General features: G+C 33.2%; 2 protein-coding genes across 3 annotated transcripts; one reads left to right on the top strand and one right to left on the bottom strand.

The window, feature by feature from the left end:
* The first annotated feature begins 1,258 nt into the window (after positions 1-1,258).
* On the top strand, positions 1,259-3,827 carry LOC110694450 (uclacyanin-2-like). The gene is made up of 2 exons (XM_021871621.1): positions 1,259-1,548; positions 3,258-3,827. The coding sequence occupies exons 1-2, from the start codon at positions 1,410-1,412 to the stop codon at positions 3,611-3,613; spliced, it is 495 nt and encodes a 164-aa protein (XP_021727313.1). The 5' UTR covers positions 1,259-1,409; the 3' UTR covers positions 3,614-3,827.
* A 1,367-nt stretch (positions 3,828-5,194) lies between these two features.
* LOC110694449 lies at positions 5,195-14,281 on the bottom strand. Of its 2 annotated transcripts, none has more exons than XM_021871620.1 (3): positions 14,046-14,281; positions 7,431-7,561; positions 5,195-6,033 (listed from the first exon to the last, which is right to left on the bottom strand). In XM_021871620.1, exons 1-3 carry the CDS (start codon positions 14,154-14,156, stop codon positions 6,030-6,032), a joined length of 246 nt encoding a protein of 81 aa, XP_021727312.1. In that variant the 5' UTR covers positions 14,157-14,281; the 3' UTR covers positions 5,195-6,029. The 2 variants fall into 2 exon arrangements, with proteins under 2 accessions (XP_021727312.1, XP_021727311.1); XM_021871619.1 differs by having other exon boundaries at positions 5,195-6,028.
* Positions 14,282-16,719: the final 2,438 nt, after the last annotated feature.

The raw sequence follows: 16,719 nt of genomic DNA, 5'->3' as shown, positions 1-16,719 counted from the left end.
ATATGATATGATCTCATATGATTTGATCTTATTTGATTGTCTAGTTTGACCAAACTTTAATCTTATGTGTACGATTATCTTTAAAGCAAAAATATATCAAGTTGAGTCTTGTTAGATTCGTAATACATTTATTAATAATAGGTAATTCTCATAATTTTTTAATTATGAAATTAAAGATATTTAGCGATAAAAACACCACACATAAAATAATAAAACATGTCAAAATTTATTATTTCTGATCTAAACTTATTTTTTTTAATTTGAAATAAGTAAAAAATAAGGTGAATTGAACATGGTTTTTTTTTTTCTTTTTTTTTTTTGCTGAACATGGCTTTATGTTCTAAGCCCTAAAGGCTGCAATGCCTTTATTTTATTTTATTTTATTTTTTGAAAGTAAGCGGCGGATATCATTTTTTAAAAAGGCTGCAATGCCTTCATAATACATTACCTTAAGAAAAAGTATTTAGTTTTCAAAATAAAAAAAAATAAAAAAAAAGTAATTATTTAGGATCTTGTTATTAAAGATTCTTCAATCTTATTTAATTCGTCTCAAATTATATTTTTCAAATATTAAATTTTTATAATTTTATACAATACAAATTAAAAATTATGCAAGATTGCAGATGACACAATAATAATAATAATAATAATAATAATAATAATAATAATAATAAAAATAAAAATAAATAAATAAAAGAGTTTGTTGGAGAGAGTACTTACTACTTGATATTTTCAAATAAAGGTAATAATGTTATAAGATTTGTTTCGAAGACGATGAAAAGCAAGTACAAAGAAAATTCTTATCGTATAACATCATCATATAACAATAGGAACAATAGGTAAGAATAATCATACAATATAAAGGCGTCTAGCAAGTCGCAACTCTAGCTACGTACTATGAATGAATAATAGAAATTTTCATAGGACGACGCCTTAAGACGTGCACACCATGTTACATCATGGAGGTTACCTATTTTCAAGTCAAAAGGATTAAAATTTTGAGAAGTTAGTAAATTATACTAATATGCATAGTAGTTGGTACGAAGTTAGTAGAGTCTAGAATCATTACTCAAACGTGCATATTAGGTAAAGGAATAACAGCTACCAACCAAAAGTTGAATGTCTTTAGATTTATGTGAAAGTCGTGTTTCAATTGGTTTATACAATGATGTTGTATTTAATTAATATTATTAGTTGGATAAACATCATTATAGCCAACTAATAAATAATCATGTTCAAATCCTAGTTTTCGCTGTCATTTTAAGACCAGTTTTTCCTATATAATGTTACATGCAGCCCCATTGAAGATAAACATATAGATATAGTACACCTTTTTTTAGCTTCTCTTCTAGACTTGTACCATTTAATTTGCATTATATACATCGAGAGCGAGAGCGAGAGCGAGAGAGATGGCGTTTGCAGCGGTGTTTCTAGTGATCCTGATGGCTGCACCGGTGGTCTTTGCCATGGACTACCCCGTTACATGGAGCTTAGGCACTGACTACTCGTCATGGACCACCAAATCGCTAAATGCTGGTGATACGCTTAGTAAGTTTTCTCTCCCTTTGGTTTATAATTATAAATCTAGAAGATTTCCTATACACTTTATTTCTTAAGCATACCTGCTACTCACATAAATTAACTTGAGCCTAAAGTAGTGAAATCTATATAATAGTTTTGACATGTGATTATGCAATTCTCTCCCAACCTTTAAAATGTGACCATGGGAACACATTAGACAAACCGTTCTATTTAAATTAGTAACATATAATTTAAATGCATCACTTGAGTTTTTACACTATTCATCTATTGTTTTTTTTTAATTATTTAACTAACATATAATAAATAAATGTTATCGTGTATTATGTTGTTGGATCAGTCACAGTGTCTACTTTTACAATTTAATTTAATTATAATTTTTTCTAATATCTAATAAGAAAATATTGATGGAAAAAGTTATGTCTCGACAAATGTGTAAATACAAGTAATGCATTTCAAAAAGACGGAGCCAATAATATAAAGTATAGTTATTAGTTAGTAGAAGAGAAATATAATAACAACAACATCAACAACAACAACATCAACAACAACAACAACAATAATAATAGTTGAAGTGAGGTTGGTAAGAGAAAGATGTATAAAATATTTGTGAAAATAGGGTTACTAAGATAGAAAATTAATAAAAATAATACTGAAAAATAATGGGTCTTTACCAAATAAGGAAGTGTTGCAAATATTATAAAAGCGATGTAAAAGGAAAACATTGTAATTATTACAAAACAAAGGAAGTATATGTTTAATATGACTCAATAAAAAAAATGATAAATAAATAAATTAATAAATAAAGTATAAAGAAGTATTTAATACAACCGGCTCTTTTTTTTAATTAAGCGGATTTATGTTTAATAGAATAATTAATTGACATTCGACAAGATTAAGATAAGGGGTGGCTTGTCATTTTTCATTAGTCTAGTATGTAGCTTATTATCACCCCACTAGTCATTGAATCTATAATATGCTAGTTGACTTTAAAGTTGTCCTTTTTTTAATGTCGTAAGTTCTAAGTTATATTTATCTTAAGTCGTCCTCATCTTATTGTTACTGAAAATGAAAGATAATCATACTTCCTTGTTTGTATCAAACATTAATAATGCAAGCTAATGGCTGTCCAACCAAAAATAAAACTAGTCACTGTAAAAATAGTGCAATATATATTATTCTCCCCTAGTCTAACCCTCCTTCAATAATCATATCTATATTTTTATACTAGTATTTTTTGTTTGAAGGGAGAAATCATATCTATAATAATGTTTGAGAATACGTATCTAATCTTCTCGTGTATTTCCATCTATAATTATAATAATAATACTATCAACAAAGTGTTGGCTCATTTGATAAGCCTTTTACCTCATGTCCTAAAGATTTGGAGTCCGAATTCTACCAAGTCAGGGTACTTGGGGGTAGAGATTCCCTTATCCTCTCATCTATTCCCAAGTACCTGATGTGCAAAGTGTTAGTTTTCAGTATTATGTTACACCCTTGAACTAATCACGATAGATTAGACTAATGTGACAACTACTCTAGGCCGAACGATTATTGACTAGTAACACGACTTAGGTCAGTAAAAAGGATTAGATGAGAATTTTAATTTGATGAAACATCGGCGTGATCATTGAAAACTTATAGCTTTGCATTCTTACATAAAACACTCGTATAAATAACTAATTACTATATGGAATCGGTTGTGATTATACCAGCTTTTACCTACGATGGGACACACAATGTGGAAGAAGTAAGCAAAAGTGCCTACGACAGTTGTGCTTCTAGCAATGCCCTTGAAACACACACTGATGGAAAAACCACCATTACTTTAAAGGAGGGTCCAGCATACTTCATTTGTGGCACCCCTGGACATTGTTCTGGAGGCATGAAGCTACAAGTAACTGCCAAAGCGTCCGGAGGATCAACTACCCCATCATCAACACCTACGCCCTCAGGATCAACCACTCCATCTTCGTCTACTCCGGCTGGTAGCAATGGAGCCGCAGGGCTTTCAAGTGTGGCTCCTTTGATTATTGGTTTGCCACTTGCTTTGGTTGCTTTCCTTGGCTAGAGAAGAGGCAGTGCAGATGATATATCATTGGCCAGTTTTATGATTGTGTTTTAATAAAGATTTACTAGCTGTTTTTTTTTTTCCAGTGTTAAGGAGTTTGTTGTGAATTTGAAGAGATGTATATTGTATTTAACATTTAAACTAGTGTTTGTCAATTTCATCTGAGTTTGTAATTCTTTCCATTGTTATCATATGGCTGCTTTTAAGTAGGTCATTTATATCTTGTCAAAAAAAGTAGGTCATTTATATAATCTTATATGATACATTGGGCAATGAGTTTTGATTTTTCACAAGTATAACTTACAGAATAACAGTATCCTTCCTGATAAAACCCGATACAGAATCAGAGACTCAGAATCCTCTGCACACTACCATGACCTCAAATGCTGGTGAGTTCCCAATTGTTCTCACCGTGAGCTTAACTCTGATAATGAAGACATGACACTGCGACATTCAATGCAATAACATAATTATTCTTGTAGTTGATATAAGTATATAACTGTGCAGGTAATAAAAATTTTGGTAAAATGTAGTTTGGTTGACTTTTTTTTTTTACAACAGCAAAGGAGAGACAAACAACATTGCTCCAAATTAAAAAGGGTAAGCCAACATCTTTTTGCAATGTCATTGGCCCTTTGAACCTGATCTCTAGAGACTTTTAAAATCGTGCATCTTTGGAACCAAGCCCCCACTTCCCTCAACTCCTGTAATAGCCAGATTATCGAGATCTCCTTGCCAGGGTTGTCCTGTAAGTTACTTAGGAGGGACAGAAAGTCGGATAAAAGTAGGATTCCTTGCCTACCTCTAGCTCTAGCCCATTTCATTACTTCAAGGCAAGCCCAAGCCTCACATTGCACTACTAACGATGCAGCACCGTGTTTTCCGCCCTCATCGAGTGAATAGCCTTGGAGATTAGTCTTGACTGCCCAACCAATCCCTGCTCTCAAAAACTTCTTATCCCAGGAGCCATCAGCTTCCACAATGAAATCAGCATAACCGATCTTTTCCTTTCCAAGAAACACATGATTGAAACCCAGGGGAATGATAGGATTGTCCCTACTAGTAGCCTCCAACTCACTTGTTGTGGTAGCTTGTTCTACAAAAGTCTCATGGTCTTTCATTGCTTGATTTATAAACTCCGTCACTAAGCTTTTAGTTCCCATAGCTCCTTTGAAGCATCTTGCATTCCTTGTTTTCCATAGTCCCCATAACGTTACAATGAACAAAATCCTAAGTGTACATGGAAAGTTATTATCTAATGCCCTCCTAACTAAAAGATCTATTGATGATCAACCCGGTGATAATTGACAGAATTACAACTCCATGTAAACTGACTATTTGCGGCTAACTGAACAATCACTATGTTTTAGCCTGATACAAAGGCTTACCTGCATAGCCAACACCTAATTAGCAAATTTAAACAAAAAATACCTTGATAAATTGACCAGCTTTGGGGCAGGCCAACAGAGAGCAATTTATTCCTGGAAGTTATAACTTGTCAGATCTTTCCCTAGAAAGATAAGATAAACTTAATCTTAACAAACAGGCAGATAAGGAGAACATCCATCATCAACACTAATCTTTTTCAAAGCCCGACAGAACCTACAGAAGCCAAGATATGAATATATATAGGTGAATCATAACAGCATACAACTTCTAATCTATCTCCAAAAGTGTGCATATTGCCGACATTCTAACAGTTAATATCTAACAGAAAGTTCCCTAATTTTTCAATGGGATATTTATGTAAAGAACTAAAGATTTTAGCAACTGAGGTTACACCGTTACAGTAAAGCTGTCACTACAGAAGGGAACTAACCATCAGTACCCATAAAGGGACATTCTAACAGTTGATATTTACAAAGAAAGTTCCCTAATTTTGCAATGGGATTTTTATGTACAGAACTAAAGTTTTTAGCGACTGAGGTTACACCGTTACAGTAAAGCTGTCACTACAGAAGAGGACTAACCATCAGTACCCATAAAGGGAAACTCCAGTAAACAGCTGAACAAGCCTGCTAAACTAGCAACAGGCATGCATGTTTGAGAATGAAATTTTACAATTCCATTTCAACTAGTAATTATAAAAAAGTAGTTTCTACTAGTGACTTTTCCAATCCCATAGGGGGATTTGGAAGTGGAAAAGGAGATGGAACTAGTGGAAGGATATACTCTGTGGAGGGTGGTGTTTCCTTGTTATCTTTTTGCTTTGAAAGGCCAGCTTTTTCTCTCAACATTTCAAGCTTCTCTTTGATTTTCCGACGCATTTCTTTCTTTGTAATGCGTGCTTCAGCAATTTCAGGTGATGATGATAGTCCAATCCCACTTGCTGACAAAGTGGTCAAACAAATCATCACATCTCTTCGAGTAAAACAGAGTCCCTTGGATGTTTCCAGTTCTGATTTCCCCTTACACCTTACCTTCAACAAGCAGTAAACCACCATCAACAAGAATGGTGTAAAGTTTAACATACAGAACAAGAATATTAGCCTGTTTGTCATAACCCTGAAATTCCAAGTCACATTATTGTGACATTCTGCTGACCAGTTGGATATACCAAAGTACATTGTAAAGTACGTAAAAACAAGATTTTAACAGCTATCAACTAAAAAAGCAATCAAAACTGTTTTCCGACAAATCACGCTTCTATCCACACTATACATCAGCCTTTCTAGATGTTGCCCCAAATATTCATGTTTAGGAAACAAAGTACAGATGGTGGTACCATTTGAGGGAGGGGATTCTATTACACCGTGAAAGTTATACTTACCTCTGTTTATTATTTTTTAAGATAAATCTTTTACACTATTCACTCTCTTTATTTTATAGTGTTTATACTTAAGAAAAGCATAGTCATATGAGATCTTGTTAGATAAATCCCAATGTACATTTCAAATTATTGGACATTTATAATTTTACTAATAGATAAAATGATAATCAAAGATATTAATGGATGAAGTCATGCATTGACAAGTGTGAAGATAGCGCGTTTATCCAAAAACAAATAAAAAACCTAGTATAGAAAGTTAATTTACTAATCCATGACATATTTAGATATGCAATAGACCCTCCTCTCCACCACCCCACCCCCCTCCCACCCCCACCCCCACCCCCAAAGCTAATCTATTTATCTATGTGGCCGCTTCGATCCTCAAGTTTTTAAGGGCATGCAAGATGAGTATTTCATCCAGAAAAAACCTCACTTTGGATCAGAGAACAAGACTTTTTTAAGGCCAAAATCATCATACGTCACAGCAATGCAATGAAACCAGTACTAACAACGCAAATCAAGAAGGCGTGTCTGAAATTTTGTTTGGAAACTATCAACGAAAGTACATTTGATATCCCCACAAAGTATTTTTCAAAAGGCCACAAATTCTCAAACATTAAAATAATGCCAGCAAGTAGATACCCCAAAAATTCAATGGCAAAAAATACTATGGCAAAAATAAAGCAAAAGCAGCAGAAACAACATGTGTCCAAAAACATTAGCACCAAGCAAGTGACAGTATTAGCGGCAGCAAGTGGTGGCAGCGACAACATCAACAAGCAATACTAATTTGATGTTGCACTTTCATTTAACACTTCATCACCAATTACAAGAACATCTTCATCGATATCAGTATCATAACCAAGACACCAATTTTAGGTGGTTACTAACATCTCAACATTTTTGGGAAGAAGAGCACCCCTTTACTTCCTCAAAATACAACCTCCCATGCTAAATGAAGATTCAGATGCAACAGAAGTTATAAGAATGGCCAAAACATCTCTAGCAACACGAGATAATGTAGGATACAACTCAACTTAACCCTACCTTTCCAAAACTGGAGAATTATCAATGTTTTCCCCTGTTGCTACTTTTGTTTGCAGTAGAACCAAATAAGCATCAAGATCAACCGTTAGACTCCTCATTGAATCATCATCATCATCGGTAGCAACACACTTCTAAAATAATGATCAAAAGAAAGGGAAAAAAACACAGGTTTTAATAAATTTATAAAAGATAAGACATGCAAACTCATTGATAAACTAATTAACACAAATATTCACCTTATATGCAGCTGACAATGCAAGAAACCGACATTTGTCGTCATCACCATTATCAAATTCATTATAGGGTGTCTCCCTTGAGCTAAAAGTGGGAGGTTGAGCATAACAGAAAGAATACATATTAGTAAACGGCCTCTCCAACGTAAAACAAGTTATACAATTGCCTCATACGTTGAATCTTATAACGAGGGTCAAGAATTAAAAGAATATAAGAATAGCTCTTCCAATAATTCTCAAACTTCTCCAGCATCATTGATGCCATAGGTGCAAGCTTAGGATGTTTATGGACTTCATTGATATAAGACCCAATAAGCACATTCTCAAAATACAAGTTAGCAGTAGGACTGAAAACAAAGCAGTAATGTTATAAAATTGCAAGAGAAAGTCACATACATTTTGAATTGTCTCCAACTCATCATCAGTGAGTTTATAATCCCCCCCAAAAATCTACTGATATATTTTTTATTGCAGACTTAGCTTGTAAAGCTTTTTGAAGCATCAGAATGGTGACATTCCATGAGGTAACAACATCAAGATACAATTTACCTTTAAACGCACATTTAACGTTAAATACAGCTTACTCAAATTGAGTAAGCCTAAAATCAGAGCCATCAATATATTTGACCACTTCACGCAACTTATAAACACTTTTATCAACAAACTCTAAACCTTTTCTCACAATCAGATTCAATACATGAGCACAGCAACGAACATAGAAAATTTTGCCTCCACAAGGAAGAGGAAAAAAATTCATGACATCTTACCTAAGATCAACAGTCATAGAGAAAACTTTATTTCAAAGGTTTCATTCTTTAGTCAAATTAAAAACAAACTCTTCCACCTCTAAACCAGAATAGGGAAGTTGACAATATCTGAAATTTAAAATTTGAGACTTAGATTCCAATCATCAACCATATAATGAGTAGCCAAAGTAAGGTAGTCACGATAAGTACAGGTAGTCCACAAATCACAAGTAAAACTAACTTTGCTATTAATTTTACCCAAATTATCAAACAACATAGCTTTAAATTTGTCATGCTCATTAATACAATACTTAAGAATAGTGTTACTATAATACGTTCCACATTCTTATTCAAGTAAGAAATTGCTTCCCTAAAATATTGATACTAACTATTCATAAAGGATATGCATGACAAATAACAGCTTTAGCCCACTTACTCAACCAAAGATTTTATCAAAAGAAAATATAGATTAATCAAAAGCAGAATCTATTTTCATTTTAGGTGCATGAGGATAAACTTTAACATGATATTTACATGTTGAATTACCCATAGAAAATTCTTCTTTGATATTTGCTCCATAGTAATTGCACGTAGCATAAGTGGTGATTGATTTTTCATTTATTTTAGGAATTTTACCATCAAACCTTTCAAGATAGAAAAATGCCAGAATTCCGATCTTCGTCCGCGAGAACCACCTTTAGTAATACGGGCACTACCTCCATCAACTTGTAGATTTGGGGGAGTAACAGTATCGCATTAGATTAGTTTACTGTTTGATTTTGAGACTCCACTGTCTCAAAATATAAGTCTTTACATTTTGGAATACCACTTTTTTTGTGTTATTTTTGAAGTTCATAATAACATGAACAATGTGACTTATTTTGGAATAATTTGTGATTTGGTTACTGATTTTCAATCTTTTCTCTTTATAATTGTTTTGTAGTAATGAATGGTCAATATGAATGTTCATAATAACATGAACAATGTGACTTATTTTGGAATAATTTGTGATTTGGTTACTGATTTTCTATCTTTTCTCTTTATAATTGTTTTGTAGTAATGAATGGTCAATGTGAATTTTATGATGCAAGAGACATATTATGAAAGAGTGGAGTCTCAAAATCAAACAGTAGAGAACCAATGCACTACTATTACTCCCCCAAATCTACAGGTTATTAGAGGTAGCGCCCGTACTTCTAATGGTGGTTCTCGCGGACGAAGATCGAAAGTCTGGAAACATTTCACTCTATCAGAAAGGTTTTATGGTAAAATTCCATAAAAATGAAAAACCAACTACCACTTATGCTACATGCTACGCGTAATTACTGTGGATAAGATATCAAAGCAGAATCTACCATGGGTACTTCAACATGTTAATATCATGTTAAAGTATGTTCTCATGCACCTAAAATGGAAATAAATTCTGCATTTGATCAACCTATATCTTCTTTTGATCAAAAATTTTGGTTAAGTAAGTGGGCTAAAGCTATTACTTATCATGCATATCCTTTACGAATGGTTCAGCATTAAAATTTTAGGGAAGCAATTTCTTACTTGAATAAGAATGTGAAACATATTTGTAGGAACACTATTCTTAAGTATTGTATTGTTGAGCATGACAAATTCCAAGCCATATTGTTTGATAATTTGGGTAAAATCTGTAACAAGGTTAGTTTTAGTTGTGATTTGTGGACTGCCTATACTAATCGTGGCTACCTTACTTTGACTGCTCATTATGTGGATGATGATTAGAATCTCATATCTCAATTTCTGAATTAGTGATATTGTCAACCTCCCCATTCTAGATTAGAGGTAGAAAATTTTGTTTTAATTTGATTAAATAATGAAACCATCAGATTAAAATTTTCTCTATGACTAATAATAATGTCCGTTCTATGGATGTGATGGTTGGTTTGCTTAGGAAAGATGTCATGAAATTATCTCCTCTTCCTCGTGGAGGCAAATTTTTCTATGCTCGTTGTTGTGCTCATGTATTGAATCTAATTGTCACAAAAGGTTTAGAGCTTGTTAATGAAAGTGTTTATAAGTTGCATGAAGTGGTCAAATATATAATGACTCTGATTCTAGGCTTACTCAATTTAGGCAAGTTGTTTTTTACATTAAATGTGTATTTAAAGGTAAATTGTATCTTAATGTTGTTACTCGATGAAATGCCACCTATCTAATGCTTTAAAAAGCTTTACAAGCTAAGCCTGCAATCAAAACATATATCAGTAGATTTTTGGAGGTGGATGATGATGATGATGAGTTGGAGACTATTCAAAATGCACGCAACTTTCTCTTGTCATTTTACAACATACATGAGTAGATTAACTTGTATTTTGAGAATGTGCTTCTTATTAAGTATTATATCAATGAAGCCCATAAACATCCTAAGTTTGCATCCTATGGCATCAATGATGCTGGAGAAGTTTGAAAATTATTGGGAGAGCTATTCTTTAATTCTCGCAATTGTTGTTGTTCTTGACCCTCGCTATAAGTAACAACGTGTGAGGCAATTGTACAACTTGTTTTACGTTGGAAAAGTCGTTGACGCAAAGGTAAAAAAAGGTAAAGGATGCTCCTACTTATACGTATTCTTTCGATTCTATTCAACCTCCCACTTCTAGCTTAAGGGAAAAAAATCAACCAACAAGTAAAGCCTTTAATGAATTTGATAATGGTGATAACGACGAGGGTCGATTTCTTGCATTGTCAGCATTGAATATCTATGTGTATTAGTTTATAAATGATTTTGCATGCCTTATTTTTTATAAATTTATTAAAAATTGTATTTTTTTCCCTTTCTTATCATAATTATTTTAGAAGTGTGGTGCTATCGATGATGATGATAATTCAATGAGGAGCCTAACGGTTGATCTTAATTCTTATTTGGCTCTACCTTAAACAAAAGTAGCAACGAGGGAAAACTTTGATATTCTCTGGTTTTGGAAAGGTAAAGTTGAGTTGTATCCTACATTATCTTATATTGCTTGAGATGTTTTGGCCAAACCTATAACATTTGTTGCATCTGAATCTTCATTTAGCATGGGAAGTCGTATTTTGTTGAAGTATAAGGGTGCTCTTCTTCCTAAAAATGTTGAGATGTTAGTAACCACCTAAAATTGGTGTCTTGGTTATAAAATTGATATTAATAAAGATGTTCTTGTAATTAGTAATGAAGTGTCAATTGAAAGTGCAACATCAAATTAGTATTGCGCATTGATGTTGTCGCCGCCACCACTTCTTGCTGCTACCACTGTCACTTGCTTGCTGCTAATGTTCTTGTACACATGATGCTATTGTTTCTGATGCTTTTGCTTTATTTTAGCCACAGTACTTTTGCCATGGAATTTTTGGGGTCTTTTGCTAGTTTTTTTTTTATGTTTGAGACTTTATGGCCTCTTAAAAAATACTTTGTGAGGTATCAAATGCGCTTTCATTGATAGATTCCAAACAAAATTTCAGACCTGCCTTCTTGTTTTGCTCTGTTAGTACTGGTTGGTTTTATTGCATTGCTGTGACATATGATGATCTTGGCCATAAAAAATAAAAGCCTTGTTTATTTGATCCAATGTGAGGTTTTTTCCTATACACATCTTACACGCCCTTAAAAAGCTGTCATGGCGAGCAAGATAGTGTTAAGTGGATAATAAATCCACAAAGAACTATTACAAGAATGTTTTTGAAGTCATCCATAACAAGCAAATTTTCAAATGAAAATTCAAAATATGTTAATTTCAGAGTTTGAGCGGTTTTTTGAAATTTTTGGTTCAAAATTGAATTGTGAAACTTGTTCAATTATAAATTTGGATTACCGCCGAACTTTTTGGTTGGAAATATTAAAGTGGCGCTTTTATTTTATTTTTTTGGCTTAGTTGTAATTTGCAGGACACCCAACACCCAACCCCCACCCCCTTTCAACAATTCTGGTCACTTAAAACATAAAATTTTAATCTTCCACTTTTCAATGTTTACAATAAAATATTTTCACTTACTTCTTAAAATAATATCTGAAGCTCATAAAACTCCACACACTAGCAACTCTAGCTTTTAAAAAAAAGCGGAGGGAGTATCTTTTTAAAAGTTTTATTTGTTCTCATATATTGTGATGTTGTTACTTAATTACTCTATAATTTTTTTTAGGAATTTTCTAGTCCACAACTACAATTTCAAAATTAATGCACTAACCAAAATTGCTAATATCACTTTAAAAATTGTTAAAATTCGCTACTTGGCCTAGGGTTGTTCATAATGTCAAGTTGTCAACACTAAATAACAAAGGCATGAATTTAATTAAGAACATATCTTAGTCCACTTAAGATGTCGGTAAAGTAATTGTCCAACTACACGCTAGAAGTTCCTCGAATATTTGCTTAGTAAGCTGACATACGCTTTGAGTTGATGAAAACTCTAACCATCTTCCAGCAACAAACTTTAATTTGTCCAATCTTTTTTACTAGAAATTGGAGATAAAAGAATTAAAGATGTACTCTTACCATGAGTATTAAAGTTACGGATTGTAAACGGTTCGGTCATAACAAGTTATGAGTTGTAAATATTTCGGTCACAACAGGTTACGGGTTGTAAATGGTTCAAATATAACGAGTTATAGGGGTTAACAGTTCGGTCATAACGAGTTACGGGTTGTATCGGGTTTAAACGGTTTTGGTTTAAAATGGGTCGGGTTACTATCGGGTTCAGACACAATCGGTTCGGGTTTTCAGCTTTAGGTTTTAACGGTTCGGCTTGATTTTGGGTACCGGTCATTAACGGTTTAGGTTTGGCTCAGTTTCTGAGTTTTAAAAAATTGGGACGGGTCGGTTTTCGATTTTCAAAAAACAGGTTCTTAGCAGTTTGGTTCCTTTTCAAAACAGTTTGGAACAATTCGGGTTGGTTTTGACAGCTCTATAAACACGTCTTTGCTCAACCTATTGTCATAAAACTATAAAAGTCTACCGAACCCTCTGCCTTCGAAAATCTCTCCCATTCCTCCATACATAATAAGTCTATCTTTTCACACACATCCTCTCCTTCCAATCCACCACAATTAATCAGCCGTGATTAACAGTAATTCCAGTTTCTAACCCACACCTCCAATACTAAATTGCCATTTAAAACATCCAAGATGTCAGCTTGTCCAACCACATTTCGACAATAATTCAACATCTAATCCACACCCACAATTCACTCTGAAGATAAACATACAAAATATGATCCAGGAATCCAAACATTTAACACCAACAAGAAGATTATATAAATTTAAATTTATTTTACAGTAAATAAACTACATTCAATCAACTCCAAAAACCAATGTTTCCTTTGATTAATAACTTCATTATCCTAATTAACAGCCTCTTTACTATTACCAGTAAGACTTAATATATTTTTGCACCCAAAAAAAAAACAATTTAAGAAAATAAAATTTACAACACCATGTCACCATATATGTAATTACATTTCATAAAAACTCCCAGATGCTTGTTTTGAACCTCAATCAAATTTAGTTTTGCATTAAAGTCCACGAATTTCTCCTAAGCAACTTCTATAAATCTTCCAGATTTTAAAGAACAGTTATAACACAAAAGTTAAACCACAAAATTCAATTAAGAAATACATTCAGTAAATAAATATACCTGTAATGGGCGGACATTCCTAGGTTTCAGTTCGTAATCTGAAGGCTTTAAACCGGAAATATGTGTTGGTGTGATAGGTGCAATGCTCGAACTGCAAAAGATCAAAGCCATGTCCAGGAACTGGAGTAGCAGGAATTAGAGAATATTTTTAATTACTACTGTTTGATTGTGATATTTTTAATTTGAGAAATAGAGAAATAGAGAATGGATTGAAAACAAACCCTATACTCGCTTATAAAAATAACTAGCTCATTTTTCCTTAAAGAAAATAAGAATAATAAGTAGCTTATTTTTAAAATGAAAAATGCACTTTAATAATTCTAATTATAAGCGATTTACTTTTAAAAATCCTAACTAAGTTTTATTATCTAATAATCCCTATTATGTTGTTAGTTTGGCTCAAATGGTCCCTGACCGGTAACCTGCAGAAAAAGCTTTTTTTGTAGGGAGGGGGGTGCATAGCCACGTGTCAACACCTGATTGGTCCAAAATTTAAAAAGCATAAATAAATAAATAAATAAAAACCCAAAATTCCCAGCCACCTTTTCCCAACGTCAAACCCTAATCCCACCCCTAACCTCACCGGAAACCGGTCGGCCCTATACCCTTTTGACCTACCCTCGACCCCCCAAAACCACCCACCCAGCCAACCCCGACCCCCAAAAACCACCAAACCGACTAACCCAACCCCTAACCTCGTCGGAAATCGGCCGGCCACCCCCCTTAACCACCAAAATCGGTCGGTCGACCCTCTACACCCCCTTTGACCCACCTCTCAGCCAACCCTGACCCTAAAAATCACCACTTTGTTTACTGGATGGGTTGGTGGTTTTTGGGGATTAGGTTGGGTGGGTGGGTGGGTGGTTTTGGGATCGGGGTGGGTCAAAGGGGTGTATAAGGTCGGCTGGCCGGTTTTGGGTGGTTAAGAGAGGGTGCCTGGTCGATTTTCGGCGAGTTAGGGATGGGGTTAGGATTTGACGGTGGGGAAAGGGTGGCTGGGACTTTTTTTTGTTTTATTTTTTTATGTTTTTAAATTTTTTTTTTTGGACCAATCATGTGTTGATACATGTCATGGTTACCTGTTATGATAGGTTGTTGACTCGTCATTAATCGGTTGGGACCATTGGAGGCAAACTGACAGCATAGTTAGGATTGTTAGATAAAAATCTTAGTTAGGATTATAAAAAGTAAATCGCCCATAGTTGAGATTATTAATTAAAGTGTTTTTTCCTTACTAAAATATGAGGGTTCTACAACGTGCATTCGTAAAATTTTGGATGGAAAATTGTACAGGGTAATGATATCAAAACTTTTAGGGGTCGTTTGGTTGGAGTTTTTGGAATAGATTGAAATGGAGTTAAAGTCCATTCTATCCATTTTATTGTTTGGGTAGGCAAATTTAGATGTGGAATTTCATACCAAGGGATTCTAATTGCACCTCATCCCCAAGATTCACAATCCATTCTTTTAATGAATTGTAAAAACCATTTCAAAGAATAAACCAAATAAGTTTAGACAAGTATGGGGTTTAGAATCCATACCTCCCTAGTATGAGATTTCATACCAATCCATTCCATCTTAACGAATCAACCGTTGACAGCTAATAGTTACCTGCGAACAACTACTATGAATAGTGTTTAACCAATTAAATTCTTCAAAAAATTTATTTACTTAAATATTAATTGGCTCATTTTTTAAAACTCTTAAAAATAGTGCATAGACATATATACCCCTAATAATATTTGTTTACATGATATAACTTTTATGAATAGTGTTTGGACAATAATATCTTTTAAATGTTTATTTCCTTATTTGACATCACTAACATAAAACTCATAAGCATAGTGTACGGACATTTATACAATTATACCCCTAAAAACATTTATTTAATTATATATTTGTCCTTATCAATGATGTCAACAATTAAATTTGTAACATAAGGTAGGTCAAATCGAAAGAGCTCCCCTTATATGACTAGTTGTAGCACGCATTGCACGCGTTAGCTGCCCTAGTTACTCATAAAAGCATCTTTAAATAGTAGAATGGGAAATGGATTGAAGACTATCAAATATCTTTAGTTATTACTCCGTATTAATTCTTAGCATTCCTTTCAATGTTACTCAAAATCTACACGGTCAATTGACCAAATAAGTTAAAAAAAAAAAAAAAAAAAAAAAAAAAAAAAAAAAACGAACCTAACCTCAAACGACAATTAAGCCTAAAAATACAAAATTTCCAACAAACTACTAGCGATTGCTATCGTTTTCGTGGTTATATATTTTTCAACCTAAATTTCCAACCCTTTATAAGGAAATAAAAATTTGAAGAAAAAAAAGGTTTAAATACTAATGTTCTCTTAATTTTCCTACCCATTATTAATAATTTTTATAAAAAATAAAGGGTTGGAAATAAATTTATGTAATTCAAAATTTAGCAATATAAAAAGGAGATGACATAATAGTTTAAATTTTAAATGAAAAAATAAATTAAAAAAATACAAAACAATTCAATTAGGACTTTTGAAGAGTTGGCTGAAAAAAAAAAAAGGATATTTTTGGCCTAAATGTGGCCTGAGTTTATTTTTTTTACCAAATTGTCTCATAATTAACTTTTTTTACCAAATTGTTGTCAAAGTGATTATTTACCAAATTGTATCTCGTAAGGGGTCTTTTTT

This window comes from Chenopodium quinoa, unplaced genomic scaffold, assembly GCF_001683475.1.
Source record: "Chenopodium quinoa cultivar QQ74 unplaced genomic scaffold, ASM168347v1, whole genome shotgun sequence".
Classification (NCBI taxonomy): Eukaryota; Viridiplantae; Streptophyta; class Magnoliopsida; order Caryophyllales; family Amaranthaceae; genus Chenopodium; species Chenopodium quinoa.
The sequence above is the reverse complement of the archived record's forward strand: the minus strand, read 5'-3'. Positions and strand labels throughout refer to the sequence as shown.

Coding starts and splice junctions, on each gene's coding strand:
- LOC110694450 (XM_021871621.1), top strand. CDS start 1,410: ATGGCGTTTGCAGCGGTGTTTCTAGTGATCCTGATGGCTGCACCGGTG. Junction 1,549..3,257: donor AAATGCTGGTGATACGCTTA/GTAAGTTTTCTC, acceptor TGATTATACCAG/CTTTTACCTACGATGGGACA.
- LOC110694449 (XM_021871619.1), bottom strand. CDS start 14,156: ATGGCTTTGATCTTTTGCAGTTCGAGCATTGCACCTATCACACCAACA. Junction 7,562..14,045: donor GGAATGTCCGCCCATTACAG/GTATATTTATTT, acceptor TCATTATTTTAG/AAGTGTGTTGCTACCGATGA. Junction 6,029..7,430: donor AATTCTCCAGTTTTGGAAAG/GTAGGGTTAAGT, acceptor GTTGAAGGTAAG/GTGTAAGGGGAAATCAGAAC.